General features: G+C 32.9%; 1 protein-coding gene across 1 annotated transcript in view; it reads right to left on the bottom strand.

The window, feature by feature from the left end:
• LOC129220049 (origin recognition complex subunit 3-like) overlaps nt 1-17605 on the bottom strand; it is a 55068-nt gene extending 37463 nt beyond the window's left edge. The window contains exons 1-6 of the mRNA XM_054854388.1: nt 17394-17605; nt 8117-8162; nt 6503-6573; nt 5520-5637; nt 3634-3788; nt 493-623 (exon numbers count right to left, since the gene is read on the bottom strand). Coding sequence (XP_054710363.1) covers nt 493-623; nt 3634-3788; nt 5520-5637; nt 6503-6573; nt 8117-8162; nt 17394-17432 — 560 coding nt within the window. The 5' untranslated portion in view covers nt 17433-17605. The remainder of the gene's footprint in view (nt 1-492; nt 624-3633; nt 3789-5519; nt 5638-6502; nt 6574-8116; nt 8163-17393) is intronic.
• Nucleotides 17606-18848: the final 1243 nt, after the last annotated feature.

Genomic DNA, 18848 nt, shown 5'->3' with positions numbered 1-18848 from the left:
ATTTTTGCACCTCAGAGTCAGATTAATGTAAGTCAAATAATCATTACTTTACATGAGAAAGGGAAAACGTTTGCATGATGAATACAAAGAATGGGACTTGTGCTCTTTTAACACTGGTAAATAATTAAAGTTTTTTTTTTTTTTTTTAAATTTTTATTATTTTTATTTTTATATATTTATTTTTTTATGTTCATATGGCTTGATCCTGAATAGAATTCTATATACAATGCACTAATAAACCGAAAATCACAATTTTTGGACTTGCGCTAGTCTAGTTCTCGGGTATAGATTTTTCATAAGAAAGTCAAAAAGCATGAAGATCATTATTGTAAAAATGCTATAGTTTCAAAAAATCATTCAAAGCATTCTATATCTTGACACCAAGTCAATTTTAAGAACACAAACTTATAACAAATGTTTTTGCACAACTTAATAAACACACAACATAAAACATTCGATAAATAATTTTCACATAAATTTTTCTTTTCATACTTGCAATTAAGTATCAGCTCTTCCAAAATATCCCGTGAAATAGTTTCAGCATCTTGTAACAACAAAATGACAGGATTTTTTTCAGGCTTATGTGACGACTTTGAGGACCTTTTCCCACTTGGCATACACAGCTATAAGGAAGTTGAAATTGGTAAAAAAGAGAGACTAAATACATTGCAAATTATTACTGAAATGAAAGCATACCATAAAGAGTTGTTCATAAATGATGTCACACTTTCTTTCAACATTTCTGGCCCCCTATCTTTCAGTTGCAAATTGTCACACCTCACCATTACCCCCTCCCCTCTTTGTCATATGTCTCATGTAATGTTTCATTAACATAAACACTTCTAACTACCCACTACCTCTCCTTGTCACAATTTTATGCAGGAGCTGCGCTAAGAATTTCGAATTATTAGCCACTAAATTAAACAAATTTTGAAAGTATTAGCCATATTACAAAAGTCTTAGCCAAAGACAAACTTTAACTGATTTAATGTTTTTTTTCTGTAGGAATATTTAATCAGAGAACAAAGTATAATTTTATAAAATATTAAATGCAAGCACTTACTTATACTTTAAAGATGCAGCATACACTTAAGATAAATTAGATACTTATTTAATGGGGTTTTTTTTCGCCCTTTGGAATTTTTGACAATCTTTTGAGGATCAACGTAGTTGCTGTTTATGAATCCTCTTCTCTCTCAAACAGCTATTTCAAGACTCAGAGCTAAAACATAAACTACATAATGTATCATCACAATATATTTTGGTACAAAGAATTTTTCACTTTTGTCATGTCCAGTAGAACCTCAACTATCCGAGCTAATTGGGAGCGCTAGTGCCTCGGATGACGTAAATCTCGATTAATAGAAACTTTGTACAAAAAACTTGTCAGGATAGCAAATTTTTAAGATAAAATTATTAAAATTACAATCAAGTGTTTTGAAAAGATGAAAATAAACGTATGAAAAGTAATGTTTTACATTTAAAAAACTAAAATAGGAAAATTAATTGTAGTAAGTTTTAAAAAATCAGTTGAAGTTTTTACAATGCCAATATAGATGTTGAGAGATGCGTAAAAAAACTAACAATTTCCAGAAAATATGTTTATTTTCAAATAAAAAACTCATCAATTTATCAAATTTACATTTTTTTAAAGAGAAATAAAACACCTTGTCTTTCCCAGGGCTTACCTATTCACAAAAAAAAAAAAAGACTTCATTATTGCTTCGGTTAACAGAAACCTTGGTTAATCGATGTGCTACTGTAGTTTGTAAAAAAGCTGAATTTTAGAAAAAAAAATTAATAAAAAGATGATGACTGGAATAGACTAGACCAATGGGATATAGCTTTCATTCTTTCATTGGTTTAAAGGTAAGCAATAGTATTCTCAACTTTTGAAAACAGGTCCAGTCGGCAATTTAGTCTCCGACTTTTGACAAATTGAAGAAAACCTTAATATAAATTTAATACTTTTGTAATAATATATGCCTTGTTTGCATTTGCTATTAGTGTATTCCGTGTGTTGAGCCTAATACTTCACTATATGGTACATTAAGGATTACATTCTTTTTTTTTTAAACTAGATTTTTGATTTTCTGTGCAGTTACTTTTCAATTGTTTTTTGACGTACCGTCTTCCGGTGAAACTTTCATCACTCTGAATCCAGCTCCAGCTGTTATTTTCATTTTGCTTACTGCACATATATCTACACAATGTTTGATTTTATTTTTGGTCTTCAAAAAAATATTTTACTTCTTTTTTTACTTTCTTCTATATCTAATATATAGAAGAAAGTATTGGATTCGTGCAAATTTTCGAATTTCGAATTTTGACGGATTCGAACGTTTTGAGGTGTGCTGAGTCCATTTCGACCATTTTTGGAAAATGTCTGTCTGTCTGTGTGTGTGTATGTATGTGTGTGTGTGTGTGTGTGTATGTATGTGTCACGTCTGTGTGTGACCAGTTTTTTGTGGCCGCTCTACAACAAAAACTACCGCATGAAATCGAACGAAATTTAGTACACATATGTGCCCCTATGTGAACTTGTGCCCATTAGTTTTTGGCGCGAATTCCTCCAAGGGGGGTGGAGCAATGGGACGTTTTTCGAGTTACGCGTGCTTGCTATTCCTCAGGAAGTTACTGGCGGAATCAAACAAAATTTGGTCCATATGTTGGTATTAACAGGAACAGGTGCTGATTCAATTTTGGTGTCAATAACTCAAACGGGGGTTGAGCTATAGAACGTTTTTTGTCGTCAATTGTGACTGCTGTATCTCAAGAAATAATGAACGGAATGAAAGAAAAATTTATTGGCAAGTAGCCCTTAGTGGGTATAAGAACTGATTTTATTTTTGTGTCAACAGCTAAAAAGGAGGTAGCGCAATCACCCGTTCTTTTTTTCCATTTTGAGTGCCCTATCTCAAGAAGTAATGCTACGTTCTGGTTGAAATTTGGAATATATGTGAATCCATATGTAAACAGGCTTTGGTTCTATTTTGACGCCGATCGCTCCAAGAGGTGTTGATTTTTTTTTTTTTTTTTTTTTTTTTTTTTTTTTTTTTTTTTTTTTTTTCGAATAAAAATATTTTTATTAATGCAACAATAAGAAAGATAAATCGTAATAGATTGTCGTCTGCGTATTTCTCTTGATTTTAATTGTATGGAAATGATAGGAAATATTATCTCAATGATTTAAAATTTTTAACTGTTGCCATCTTATGTTTGTTAACAAATAAAATATTTGTAATTCATTCAAGCAAGGCTTTTAAAATAACTTTCAATTTTCGCTCTTTGCTTTGCTTTTGCAATAATTCAGACATTGGGATAGTCGTCAAGTTTTTGCATGTGTCATTTTGTTTTTGTTGGGAATATTGCTTCCTCGTCAAGCATGGGGAGGGATCAGAAAAAAAAAAAAAGAAAAATATAGAAGAAAGTTTCGTGATGGCCACAACATACTAGTCTTACATATGTATTTGTCTGTGTATGATCAGTGTGTATATATTATCAGGACAATCATAGGGAGGGGGTTGCAATTTTTTCAATACAATGTACATAGTTCTCTTTACGTGCCCTTGAGAAAAAATTTAAGTGATGGGTTTGAATGTTATAGAAAAGAACAAGTTTGCAATATCTTACTTTAGATTTATCTTGAATTTCAGCATAAAGTGTTCCAACAAGGTTTGGAAAAGAAACACATTTCTTTGAGTCTAGAATTACAGTAAGGTACTTATTATCCTCTAGACATTTCTGTAGTAAATGGAAAACTGAAGCATGGTCTGGCATGTTGATTCCTATAAATTATATTTTTAAAAAATGAAACAAAATGCAGTAGAGTTGACATGTTTGATTAATGTATTTTTATCAACAAAAAAAAACATCTATAATATGAAAAAGACAATGAAATAACTTTCTTTCAAAAAAAAAAGTGGGGTTCAAAGGAATTTAAAAACAACAAAGTAGGAAAAGTGGAAAGGCGTTAGGTATTTAATGCAAGAGTTGATTCATGATTGAGAATTTCATTATTGAACACACAAGAAATGTTTTCTTCAGTTATATTTAAAAAAAAGGAATAATAATCACTATAAATAAAAAGGTGAATGTACCTTGTACTCAGATAGAATTTATACTTTTTCTTTTTTTACAGCTTTACATCAATAGCTCTGATTAATGAAAAGCACAGTGTAAGATTGTTGTATGAAAGATAAACAAAGCAATACATATCACATGCTACCAATAAGAAAACAGTTTTAAAAGATGAATTGTGAAAACCTTGAAATAATGATAAAATAAAATGCCATATTGTTGTGATGAATTAAAATATTTCATAATATGTATTACAATTAAGACATTTATCAAATTGGATAAAAATTATTTTTGAGCAATGAGAAATAATCCTACCCTGAATTGGTGCAGAAAAGAAAGTTTTAGAGATTGTTTACAAAAAACTTGACTTAAACATGGAGTTTTATGGGAATCTAGCTTAATATTGCCAAACTGAGATTGGATTTGGAGCCGATTTAGAATGTCACTTCTTTTTGTATTTCATTTCATTACTTCTGCTTCATGTGGAAATTTTACCGTAATTGTACCAAAAGAAGTATAATTTCAAAAGCTTTGAAGCGTTTGGTAAAAGCTCTAACAGTCAGCAATTTTCAAATTTGTAGTCTTAAAAATGCATTTTCAATTAACCTTGATAATTTTTGCAGCAGTTAGTCATTTCAGAAGCAGTTAGTTCCGATGCAACAGCGATATCACGAAATGTATTTAAAATATTAAGGGAAACATTCTCAGTTGAAGCATACTTATATTTTTCAAAAACTTACAATTCCACTTTGGGTGTCACCCCTCCCCCCTCACCAAGAGGGGTGACACATGGGGCGGAGCGCCCAATGGTAGCAATGCCACTGAATAACAAATATACTACTGTTTGTAAGCACTCGCGTACAAGTCGGGAAATTAAGTACAAAAAATGCGGTTTAAAGTTAGAGGAAAAACTTATATGCAGCGCAAAATTTCAGAAACCTTTCCCAGAACAATTTTTGTAAAGAAAATATTCAAGAACGGTAACATTTTCCTGATTTTACTCCAACTCATTTGAATAAAGGCTAAGTTGTGGACTTGAGAGAGATTCACGAATCTCCAAATTTTCGTGGAAAGCTGGCAGGAATGCACATGCACATTGAAAACTGAATTGATTAGGTCATGACTTTATCAAACCATTCATTACACCTAGAATGCTTTATTTAGGCACATAACATTCCAATTTTTACTTTTTTTATTTTATGACATTCCTTATTTTTTATTAGTTTAATGAAATTCTTCAACCCTTCTGCCAATAATATTTTCATTCTCAGAGACTATTCTGCTTCTATATAAATAACCAATACTGTGACACTATTGAATTACCAAATATTTTAATGTAACAAAATTATTAGATATCCAGAACATAACTTTTTCAAATTAAAATTCTCAAAGTAGCAACAACTAAACCAGTATAAAATGCTTTAAAGGTACATTCTTACCCATTTCAAGAACTCCAGCTGGGACATGCACTTGATTTTCAAATGGAGTAGGAAAGCAATTAGAAATGAATAGTAAAATTTCTTCAAATACACCTTCATAAGTTTTCCTTGCAACATCCTGAAAATAAGCATATTGAATGATAATGTGAAAAATAAACCTAAAAATAAAGCAAATTATTCAAAAATTAATAACTTTTTCTTTATTGAAGGAATAAAAAGAAACTCCAGCAAAAACTTTTGCATATTCTACCACCATTGAATAACAAAGTGCAAAGAGTAGCTGACTAGAACTATCAAGAATTTTCACCACAGAATATGAAAAAAAAAAAAAAAAAACAGGTTGAAGTTGAAAGTATACTGAATTGAAACGAAAAATTTAAAAAGTTCTGCAGGATAGCCAAGGAGTCCCAATAAGGTTTATCTTTATGAACAAAAGGTTCTTTAGAGGGCTATTTTGTTAGCCTCACACCCAACCCTAAACCCGGAGGATTAGGACCTTAGAGAAGGGATGGTTAAAAAGTTAACCAATTGTTTTGCTTTGAAGACTGAATCCACTAGACCAGATCAAGAGTTATTGTGAAAGTTTTACATTTTAAAAAAGAGAAGAAATGGTTATTAAAGATTCAGAAGATTTAAATGAAAACTTTGAAGAAAAGATGACTTAAATGTAAGTCTTTGTAATGCAAGTAATGAGGTTATAAAAGAAACAAGTTATTCAATAAATATCACAACTTTAACTGAATATACTGATCTTGGATTATGGATAAATGTTTCATTATTTGTAAAATAATTTCCAATTAAAAAAATGCTGCAATTTTCACAACTTAACTCTTCAAATTTCAAAGTTAAAAAAAAAAAAAAAAAAAAGATATAATAATGAATTTTTCAAACTTAGAATAAAAGAAAAAAAAATGAAAAGAAAAAACGAAACAAAATAATATAATAGCAAAAGTCTATTAAATCTGGTAAAATAAAAGTATTACTTGTATTTCTGCATGCATTTTCGACCAAATGGCCTGGAAATGCTCATATGTGTCTGTAACTTTAGTTTCGCCTGAAAAGAAAAAAAAAACATGAAACAAATTACGCTGAAAAATTGTTTATACTATATATTGGGTAGAAAAATAAAATACTAAAAGGTCTTGAAATAAAAGTTTATTTAGATCGATCAGTTCCTTTCTTTTGATTAAAAAAATTAGGTCTTTTTCAGATGAACTTATATTTTTAATTAAATATTCAGAAGTGTATTCAAATATTAAAAATCTGTGTACAATTTTCTGCAATGGTGGTTTTTGGTAAACTAAACTTATTGATTTGAAACTCTAGATTTGGCAAATAAGGGTGCTTTATACTGTGGTCAGTTATGCTTAATAACTTAGATACATCTTTTAAAACTAAACTGTTAAATTTTAAAATAAGTAGATTTAGGGTAACATTTGTTAAGATTGCTTCAAGTTTTTAAATAATTGAAAACTTTAGAAGATGCAAAAGGATTGAAATCTCCTACTTAAAACACTTCGGAGCAGTTTTTGACAGTAAAAACCACCTGTCTGTCCAAAACCCTAACTCTGTCAAGTTATGCTTGCAAATATAAAGAGCTTACATTTTCCAAAATTAAACAAAACATAATAACCATGCAATTACCAGATTTAAGTCAACATTAATTGAAGATGCTATGTAATTTATACTATACTAATATCTTTAGAAATAACAAAATATTTAATTTTGGTCACAAAATGCATAGTTAAAAAAATTTATGCTTAGTGCTCAGTTTCTCTCTGATGACACTTTGATCTTCTGATCAAAAACTAATCACATGCATTAATAAAAACAGCAGCTCAGTCAGAAGAATCAGAAAATAACCAGTGATGTCAGTAACCGTAAACAGACTAACTACCCAGGGTCAACAGTCTCATATCAGGGGCTTAGGGTCACACAAACGTAACTCAAACTGAGAGTGGCTGTAGCAACACTTGTGGGACCTTAAGCCCCTGATATCTGACGCTGGTTAAGAGACTGCATTCATGAATTACACTTCTCACATTTCACTCCCGGGTCCCCCGTACATATTACTATTTATAGTTTAACCAGTTGGATGAGACCCTGAAGACAGCTCTGATTTTTTTAGTAACCGAGCAATCCCTGGTCCAGCACCCCCAGAAGTATTGTTTCACTTGGAGGACTTTGTGACCACAAGCATATTTAACATCCCTCCATTAATGAAGACGGTGGATTAACCGGCTAGGATCGAACTCCGGACCCTCCGGCCACAAGTCCGACATTCGTGAATACCACAAAACATATTCAATGCATCTTCAGCTAACTGAAGCTTCATCCCATCTCTACCATTTACTGAGCATAACAAAATATTTTACAAACTCTGAAGAAAGCAAGCCCCTATTGCAAAAAAAGTTGAACAAGCGGTTTTTTTTTTCTTTTCTTTTTTTATTAATGGGTTAAATTCCAAAAAATAAATTAAATATTAATGGAAAATAGTCAATTAAACAAAGCTAGTATGAGACATAGAAACTTGCACAAATATCAAGAATATTAATTATTCATTAAAATAGAAATCGATCGAAAAATTGCCAACTTACTTTTCACTTTTTTTGATCCATGACCCTTTTTCACCACAAAACACCCCTAAAAATATGAACATCAAATATATTTAGCTCATAAATTATTGCATTATTTCTTCGAGAATAAAGAACAAGTACGAAAATTATTCAATGACAGAAGCTTAGTCAATGACTCACTGATCACTTTGCAGGCCATAATAAATTTTAATTAGGTTTTCTTTTTTCTTGTGATACACATGAAATAAATTTGAGTTTCAACTTAATTATTTTGCTACCAAGGACATACATTTATAAAGCTAAAATTTCTGGAAATATTTTTTGGAATCCAATAAATTATACAAAATTTTTATGTAGGTAAGAATTTACATGAAAACAAATTTATTATTTTTTCTCTAAAAAATCTGATGTGACACACAATAATTTTTAATTACTAAAAATACCGAAAAAACATTTTAGTTGTAAAATGATTTTTCAAAATAAAAGAAGCTTTAAACAAGCAGCAAAAATTATGTAAAACAACTAGTGAACACAAAATTAAAAACATCCAAATGGTAGAATAACATTGTAAAGAAAAACGAGCAAGTATTATAGCAGCGGATGCAATTAGACTTCAAAATGTGTCGAAAATTGGGAGTGACGGGTAAAAGCAGCATAAGAAACAGCCGAGTAAATTTTGCACCTAATTTGTAGAATGTAATAAATATGCATGTTCTTGAATCCAAAGTCCATGACCAGATGCCAGTTTCCATGACTTTTGAGCATTTTTTTGCTGAAAATCATGATTGTCCATGACCATTTTCGATCATAGTCGAAATCCATGACTTTCCCTAACTTTCCATATGCGTTGACATCCCTGTATGTGTAAACTTACAGCAGTGCCCATCAAAAGGGATCACGGTGCAGATTGCCCCAATGAAGTTTTTAAGGATGCTTGATCAGGGGCAGGGGGGGGGGGACATTTTGCCCATGCCCGACCCAGAGATTTTTGAAATGAGGGGTTAAATACATGTATGAACATAGGGGTAAACAATGTAGAAGAGGGCCTGTAAAAGTCATTTGTGACTGGCCCTAAAATTTATGTAAATGCCTCTATGCTTGATTAGGAGTATTTTCTTTTTAAGGGGGTCTCTTGTTCTTAGCAAAAGAGGAGGTCTTCTTCGCGGTATTTGTTGGGGGAGTAACCTCTGCACTTATGGTAGTTGTATTTATATAAATAAATTACACAAAAATCGCTGAAAATTTTCCTATTTCAGTCTCCGAAATTTGAAGGAATACACAAGAAATATAATATTAGGGTTACATACACCACACCAAACCACTTACGTTACAAAATTATTGCCTTACCAGTTAAGAATTAATTGAGTGCTCTATACCACAAAACGATTAGTTCTTACGTATTTTAGCGATTTTAAGCACTTTTATTATACTTGGCCTGATTGTAACGGAAAAATCTGAGGCCTGCTTTTGCTTATTTTTCACCAACTAGACCACTTGGAGACTTTGGGATTTCACTAAATGATTTGCTTCATCTTAAGGTACAACTTAACGATGAAAAATTAAAATTTTAAAATAAAATTATTATTTAGGTTAGGATGGAAAACAGCAAATTTCATGTAATTTTCCCATTAAATATTTAACTATAAAACCCATTGTTACAAATTTTGTTGCCTTACAATAGTAATATTAATGGTAGTCATACTGAAAATTTTTAACCAAGGCTTCTTTGAAGCAAGCATGAAATGTATTCACTATAATTGCTTTCATCTATGCCAATAATCTATGACGGGGCTAAGTAAAGTGACATTTTAGGATTTTTATCACAAGTGACTTGTATGTTTTGAAACATAAATTAGCTTGGGAAACCTTTAATATTTAAATGGTTTTAATTAATTTAGCAAACAAATAGTGATGGATGGGCATAATCGAGTTCTCAAAATTGAATCACTATTATTCAGGATCACTCGAGAACTCGATTATTACGAGTTCTTGATTATCAGATCTCGAGTTCTTAATTATCTCAACTCGAGTGCTCGATTAGCGTATTTCGAGTTCTTGATTAGCGTATCTCGAGTTCTTGATTATCACATCTCGAGTTTTCGTGCTGGATCAGAGATTGCTTGGTTTCTGGTCTGATTCAAAAATCCGAGCTGTCTTCAGGGTTTCATCCAACTGCTTAAGCCACAAATAGTGGCAGGTACGGGGGATTCTGGAGTGACAAGTGAAAAGTGTGTGCTCCGGTGGTGATGGCGGAAATAAAAGGTAGAGAAATGCTTACCATACTGAGCGTGAGAAGTTAAAAGATCAAATATGTATATTTTCATTAAAAAGTGGGGATGATCATAATATGGGCATGTCCTCAGGTGACACTAACAGGTTAGAACTTGAAAGTTGTTTTTTTTTTAAATATATTTAAGCTATAAAAGGAAAACTTTAGCAAAAAATCTGAGGGCACACCATCATCCTACAGCCCCCCTCAACTGCACCACAAAGAAATGGAACAAACCTCAAGAGTGGTTTACTTTCCAAGTGATTCATTTGCAGAGGTGCTTGCGAGGTAGGAGACGGTATGGCACAAACCAGGTAATGAGTCATTCCACATCACACACACAACTGACCTAATTTTTCATATCGTCCCCACTTGACCATCTCCGATTCTGATGAAATTTTATAGAGGTGTAGAGATGTCTTTGAATTTAACCTATGCAAATTTTCAGCTTCCTAGATCCAAATCCTGAGGATCTAGGATCTCCGAAAAATGTGATCCAAAATGGCGGATCATCTTTTTATGCCAAATTGCCATATTCAGACTAAGTTTACAGACAATTTTATTACATTGGAAGCCTGAAATTTTAGGCGCATAAATTACGTTTGGCCATTGATATATTCAAGTATTTTTGTGAATTTGAGCTCGTTAGATTTTGTGTAGCATGTGAGTGAACTTATGAAAAAGCGCAATGGGGAAATTTTTTTCTAGATTTTAAATTGTCATAAAATCTGAATAAAAATTATTCAAAAAGCTCATGCTTTGTGATTCCATTGTAAAAATACTTGTTTTTAATGGGTTAGTGTTGCAGAGTTAAATATCTATCTTCTAAACGGTATTGAAATCCAAAGTGGCCATCAAAACTGTTCAAGTGAAAAATAGCCTATTTTAAAAGCGCTATGGCTCAAGTTTGTCACCTTGCATCTTCTTTTCGGAAAAACCATTAGAGAGAACAGACCTTTTCCTTTCAAAATAAGTTCTTTCTTCGTTGGCGTTCTTTCATTTAAGGATAAACGAAAAAAAAGAGCTTGAAATTCAGACCGTCGGAACAAATTGCAATGTCTAATAGCAGGTTGCGGCAAATTTTATCACACTGGAAGCCTAAAATTTTAGGGGCTTAAAGTACTTTTGGTTGTCAATACTTCCTAGTTTTTTTTATGAATTTGAGTTTATTATCTTTTATGTAGCATGTTTGCAAAGTCGCCAGAAAAACGCAGTGGAGAAACGTTTTCCTAGATTATATAATGTCATAAATTCTGAACAAAAATGATTCAAAAGCTCGTACTTTGTAATTCTATTGTCAATATACAAGTTTTTTAATGGTTTATAGTTTCAGAGTGTAAATATTGACTTTCTAATACTTTTAAATGATTTTGACAGCATCCGAAATGGCTGTCAAAATCGTTTCCATGAAAAATAGCCAATTTTTAATGCGCTGTAGGACATGTTTTTCGCCTTGCATATTCTTTTCGTTGGCTCCATTAGAAAGAACATATTTTTTTCCTATAAAAAAAGTTTTTCATTATGATGGTGTTCTTTCAGATAAGTGTAAAAAAAATGAACTTGAAATGCTGTTTGTCGTTCGCAAGAAAGTCTCGTTCCACAAAAAATAAAGAATTGTGAATGCCGTGGAGACAAACTAATAGGAATTTTTCAACTCTTATTAGTCAGAAATAGGTTTTTAATTCCCTTTTAAAAGTTCGGTACAGATGTGATATACCCCCCCATCTGGCGACATTCGATTTTTTTGCACAAAATTAAAATATTTTTCTCGCCAATGAGGCGATAATTTTTTATGCATGGCATCCCTGGCCAAACTAACCTGTGTTTAGCAACCCGAAGGCAATCTTACAGATCTGTTCAAACTTGTTTACTTGGGTTGTTTGAGTTTCACGCAGGACAGATACGTGGTGTTGTTTCCTGCAATATACCTTACAGGAATGCTTATTTTGTGTTAGTTTAAATTCAGTAGTTGTGTTTTGAAGTAGAAAATTATTTAGAAAATGAATTAGAAAATGCCAGTTTCTTCAAACTTGAAGGTTAATTAAAAGTTAACTCCAACGTGGTGTGTATCTGTAACGTGCCATTGTCATATGATGTATTGTTTTAGACTGAGTGTGAATATTTATACTATATAAAAAGATAAGTTCTTTATTTTAGAATTCAAAAAAAAACCTCTCACTTCCAAAATTCTTTGTTTTTACAAATCCTTGAGGGGTTCTTGTAGTTTTTAACTTTATTTTTACTGTATGTAAATTAATTTTACAGAAATAGTACGGTTATTTTGTTCTAAAAGTTAATTCTTATCGATGCCACGAATTATTTAGACAATCTATTAACATGCCTCCTTTAGGTACTGAATTTTATGTTAACAATTGAAAGTTCTTTCGGTTGTACTCTTAAAAATGCTGAATTTTATTAATAAATCTGCACAATAATGGTGCATATTTCACACTTAAAACTGTGTCATTATTGTACACTGAACGGAAGGAGCCACCCTTGGGTGTCTCCATGAAAATATACATAATTGTGACCATACTCCGACTGTAATGTATATTAACAGTCGGAGGGATAACGGACCGAGCGGAGCGAGGTCCTGGCGAGCCAGAGGTCTCATAGTACTTTCGTAATGAGACCGAGGCAGGGCCGGCGAGCCGTTGTCTCATTACGAAAGTACTATGAGACCGAGGGCTCGTATCCCGGAGAAATGATGAAAAAAAAATTAATGCATTAATTTCGACTTGTAATTAATACAATAATTAATTTCATTGTATTTTAATATGTTTACAAAAAAACTCGGCCCTGTACATTTTTGAAGCATATATTCGTGATGTTTTTTGTTGTGCTTTTATGTTGTTTTTATATATATTGTGTTCTGAAGTGCTTTGATCATGTTTTTTTATCTGATTTTTTCCTGTTGGCGCTAAAAAAGCATCGCTAAGAACGATGTATGACATATGTCGTCATACATCGTTTTCTTGGCGACGCTTTCTTGGCGCCAACAGGAAAAAGTCGACAAGGGTGGGGTATATCACATCAGTTCCAAAAGTTCTTTTGCAAATTAAAAATGTGTTAGAAACAGAAAAATATCCTGTTCTGGAAGCAGACTAATACATCAGACAGAACAAGAAAATTTGGTTTCTCTATCATATTTCATTTGCAAGTGGACTTTTTCCAGAAGTCAGAAACAGTTTCAACTGTTTCTGGTAGTTGAAAAATAACTATTAGTCGGTTTCCCCCCAAGGCATTTAATATTCTTTATTTATTGCAGAACGAGACTTTCTCGCTAACGACAAGTAGTAGTTCAAGCTAATTTTTTACGCTTATACCATCAAAAAAAAAAACTATTTTTATAGGAAAAAATATGTTCTTTCTAATGGTGCCAACGAAAAGATGATGCAAGGAGACAAACTTGACCTACAGCACATTAAAAATAGGCTATTTTTTATGTGAACGATTTTGACAGCCACTTTGGATGCCAATATCTTTTAGAAAATCAATATTTGCATTCTGCAATTATAAACCATTAAAAACATGTATATTGATAACAGAATGACAAAGTACGAGCTTTTGAATAATTTTTGTTCAGAATTTATGACATTCTAAAATCCGGGAAAAAGTTTCTCCATGTTTTTCTTGCGACTTTGCATGCATGCTACATATACAAGTTAAAGAACTCAAATTCATAAAAATACTAGGAAGTATTGACAACCGAAAATACTTTAAGCCCCTAAAATTTCAGGCTTCCAGTGTGATAAATTTTGCCACAACCCCTGCTCTTAAACATTGCAATTCGTTATGACAGTCCGAATTTTAAGCTCATTTTTTTAATCCTTAAACGAAAGAACATCGTCGAAGAAAAAACTTACTTTGAAAGGAAAAAGTCTGTTCTTTCTAATGGTTTTAACGAAAAGAAGATGCGAGGTGACAAACTTGAACTATAGCGCTTTGAAAATAAGCTATTTTTCACTTGAACGGTTTTGATAGCCACTTTGGATGTCAATACCTTTTAGAAAATAGTTATTTAAGCTCTGAAGCTGTAACCCATTAAAAACAAGTATTTTTACAATGGAATCACAAAGCATGAGCTTTTGAATAATTTTCGTTCAAGTTTTTTGACAACCTAAAATCCAGGAAAAATTTTCCCCACTGCGCTTTTTCACAAGTTCAGCGCATGCTACACAAAATCTAACGAGCTCAAATTCACAAAAGTACTTGAATATATTAACAGCCAAACATACTTTAAGTGCCTAAAATTTTAGGTTTCCAGTGTAATAAAATTGTCTGTAAACTTTGTCTGAATATGGCAATTTGGCATAAAAAGCTGATCTGCCATTTTGGATCACATTTTTCAGAGACCCTAGATCCTCAGGATTTGGATTTAGGAAGCTGAAAATTTGCATGGGTTAGTTTCAAAAGCATCTCTACACCTATGTAAAATTTCATCCAAATCAGAGATGGTCAAGTGGGGACCCGTAGGTCACTTGACATGGAATGACTCTAATGGAAATTTTTGAGCCTTAGCTCTTTTTAGCACTATTGTTCTTGGAAAGGGGGGGGGGGAGGAGGTTATTGTCGCAAGGGAAACGCTATTGCTTACAGGGACGAATGGACACCCCTGTCATCATATATACTTTTAGAATAGAAAAACTGCTTCACACTTTGCTGAGTAAATGCTTAAATCAGTTGTCAACGCAATGACAACCACGTTAAAACATTTATGTAACGTTTAACGCAACGTGTTTATAATGTAGGGGTACAAATTCTCCTAAGGGCGATGATATCCAGCCCTCAAATGCGACGGAGAACCCCCAGAATGAGAGGCTTCTAAAGAAAGACCAAAAGCCCCCTGAAGTTACCCCCCTCTCCATCAAAACTTTAATAGCCGATCTACGCCATGGACCGCCCCCACCCCCTTTTATGGGCATCCCTGTAATCTATTGCTTGTTGTCGAATGTTCATTACCGAGCGACTTTTTTGGATGATTTGAAAACCAAATAAAATCTGCTTTTCATATCATGCATTCCTGCGGATGCATTATATGAAAGGCCAGCAGATATTTCAATATCAGCATTTCTTCGGAATAGGACACTATTGGAAGTTATGCACGCGAAAATAAATGATACCCACACAAGAATAGCTACAAATTTAATGCATATGGAAGGTAAATAAATTAAACAATAATAATCTGCATTTTATGTAATTTAAATTAAAAAAGTGGGCCAAAGAATGAAAGCTAAAATTAATGCACTCAGAAATGTTACAACTTTTACCTCCTGCACTACATTTTTCTTAAATCAGTAGGATGAAAGAGAAAAATAAAAAAGAGTGAATCAAGAAAGCAGCGAAATAATCAGCCATGTCAATAAGTCACACTAGTTACTTCTAATGCGCCAGGAATAATAATCCTCTAGAAACCACAGAGAGAAATATTTCACCCTCCCTCCCTCCTCATATATTAGTTATCTGACTTTAATATAATTCAAATTCCATTTCTCTCAACAGCAGCAAAAAAGAAGAAAAAAACAAAGCAATAAACAGGAACAAATGAGTCCATTTCCACAGAGCCAAAAGCAACGATTTCCCAATTTGTTTACATTATTAACTTCTTATTTCAGCACTCAAAGTCATGCAAAAAGTCACCTGATAACTGAGACTCATTTATTCAAACACACAACCGTTCGAATGAATCATTCAAAATGTAAAATAAATTCCAGGCATTGACACGATTCACAAAAAGCGTGACACACCACCTAGAACATGCGGAGCATCCCCTGAGGGCTGCCAACAGGCACCGATTGCCAGTTTACTAACCACAATGCATAATCCTACGAAATTTAAACTAATTCAATTCCAAGTGGAGCCTCCAGAGGCCGGGCCCATAATTTCTGACGAGCCAACACGGCCTCTTGTCGAACCTGCATCCCCCGAGGATTGAAAACCCCAAATGAAGACTAAAATCTGTGAAATTGACCCCCTAAAACAGGCTGAATCTACTACTTATCAATAGTTACTCAATGCAAATTTTATAGGAAAACAACAAAAACTAAGCCCACTTGAATGTAAAACCTAGAATTTTTCAAGGAAAGGGGCGAGGGAAATTGCCCCCCGTAAAATGAAGTTTCATTGGCTATGTATGCGTCATGATCACTCAGGCCCATTATTTAAAATTTTACAATACAGGAAGAGCATGCAATGAATATTATAGCATAATAACAGCAAAAAATTCATGCATGTAATAATTTCTAAAAGCGTTAGAGGATCGCCCTTCTTGACCCATCAAATGATAGGCTTGATGGCTGCACCCTCCCCCCCCCCCTCGTGCTCACCCTTGCAAAAACAACTTGAGAACTCAACTGTTATAAAAGTCCAGGTCGTCATCCCCCCCCCACACACACAGGGCAATGGCGCACCTCTCAATTGCTACAAAGCATCCGCCTAGAAAAAGAGTGCCCCCTTTCCCCATTAGTCTATTTCTGAAATACACTTACTCTAAAGAGAAAAAACAACAGATTTTTTTTTTTTTTAAATACCAAGCCCTTTCCATAATGCACTCAATTTAAGGACAAAATAACTTTTCTGGGTCAGAAAGGACAATTTAAGTATTCCCGTAGTTTTCAAAAATTACAAGAAAATGACACCAGAAATAACAAAAAGTGCGGTTCTAGTCATTTCAAACCATACCTTCCCAATAAGAAAAATATGCATGTTTCAACACTCAAGGTCATGATTGAAAGCTAATTTCTCTTCATAACTTGAGCAGCATTTATCTTCGTTTTGTGGTGTCATGTCTTTGGAATTTTCGAAAACTACAGAAATACTTAAATTATTTTTTCTGACCCAGAAAAGTTATTTTGTCCTCTTAAAAGCGCTATAAAAAGTGCTTAGTTTTTTTTTTTTAAATTTTAATTCTGTTATTTCTTTTTTAAACAGTTAGCAGGAAAATAAATTGGTTGAAAAACTTTAAATTTTCATGTAAGAAATATAGACGCGTGATAACAATATAAAAGCCGACTTAGGAAAAAATCTTACTTTCGACAGCGGAGCATTTGCATTAGTTTGACAATCCATTATTACACTATGGTTTTTTGTTTCTGATCAACAAAAAACTACAGCAAAAGAAGGGTAAAAATTTAAAACACAACAGCATAAACACTGAGCTGTTATCTGTAATTAAATACCGCAAAAATATCTGTATTTTATAACAGAAACTTCGTAAGAACGTCTTTGTTTATTTTTCATTTTCCCCCGCTCTTTGCTCTTTTCATTTCACTTGAATATTTAATCTCACAACGAAGCAGCAAGAGAGGCAAAGCCAACCTTCAATCGCAGCGGTGGTTAACAATGGTTGCGTTCGACGAACCTCACCGGTCTACCGGTAAGTAACCGGTTGCAAACCGCAGCATTCTATGATCAACCGGTTATCGAATCGGTTACCATTCTAAGCAGTTGATTGGTTGATTGGAGCACGTGATCATTAGCTGTCACGTGATTAACTAAACGGGCGCTACCGGTCGTGCTCGTCGAACGTAAGCAATATTGTCGAAAAAGGTAAAATATTCCATTCCACGTGTTTTCTTTGGGGAAAAATACAGGCTTTAGATAGTTTGTGGAGAAATAAGATTTTAGAAGAAAAGAAAAGAAAGCTTCCTACAACCACGACAAAAAATTTCTGTCATTCACTATGCTTCAAATCAAGTTATTCGCAACTCCAACGAACTATAGGGGGCACTGCGGTCACTGTCTAATGGCGGACGAAAAAACTAAAACAAACGCACGCCGTAGCGTAGCAAATGCTAATAAGCCTAGTAATTTTTGTCTGTATGCATGACTTTTTTGTTTTATTCTTTTTAAATTAATTTTCAAAGTTTTGTGGATATTTTGGGCCATGTAAAAAGAAATGAGAATTCAAGAAGCATTACTAAACATTAGAAATTAATACAAATTCCGTAGTTCGTAGTTGTAAGCAGCCATTTCCACGATGTTGAATTCGAAATTAATCAATTCTTGACGAAACTACATTTTAATTGTAGCCATATGAACACTATAAATATTTCATGTAAATAAACCTTTGTTTATCAGTGTTATCAAAAGAGGAAGATGAAAGTTCTTTGTTTTGTTTGGTTAGTGCTAATTGTTTTACATTCGGTTTCGTACGTTTCTAATTTCTGAATTATGATTTAATTCTGTTATGCATCATCAATAAAATTCTCACGGATACATGGCGGTAGTTTTCTTTTTAATTGATCTTCCATTATTTCCTTAAACTTATCGAATTCTGTTATCTTTCTGCCATTTTAATTCACACATGATAAAAAATAAAAATGGTTTACAACTGACATGCAAAATCTCGCCAAGCAAGTGTTCTTTGCTCGCACAATACTAAAACTATAACCCTAAACTATAATAATCGCACTACTTTGGCGATGAAAATTCTCAGCGTTAAACATTTTTCATTCCATTCTACGATAATACTGCATAATATTC

The sequence above is a fragment of the Uloborus diversus genome, chromosome 4, assembly GCF_026930045.1.
Source record: "Uloborus diversus isolate 005 chromosome 4, Udiv.v.3.1, whole genome shotgun sequence".
Taxonomy (NCBI): Eukaryota; Metazoa; Arthropoda; class Arachnida; order Araneae; family Uloboridae; genus Uloborus; species Uloborus diversus.
This window is presented reverse-complemented; position numbering and strand designations above follow the sequence as displayed.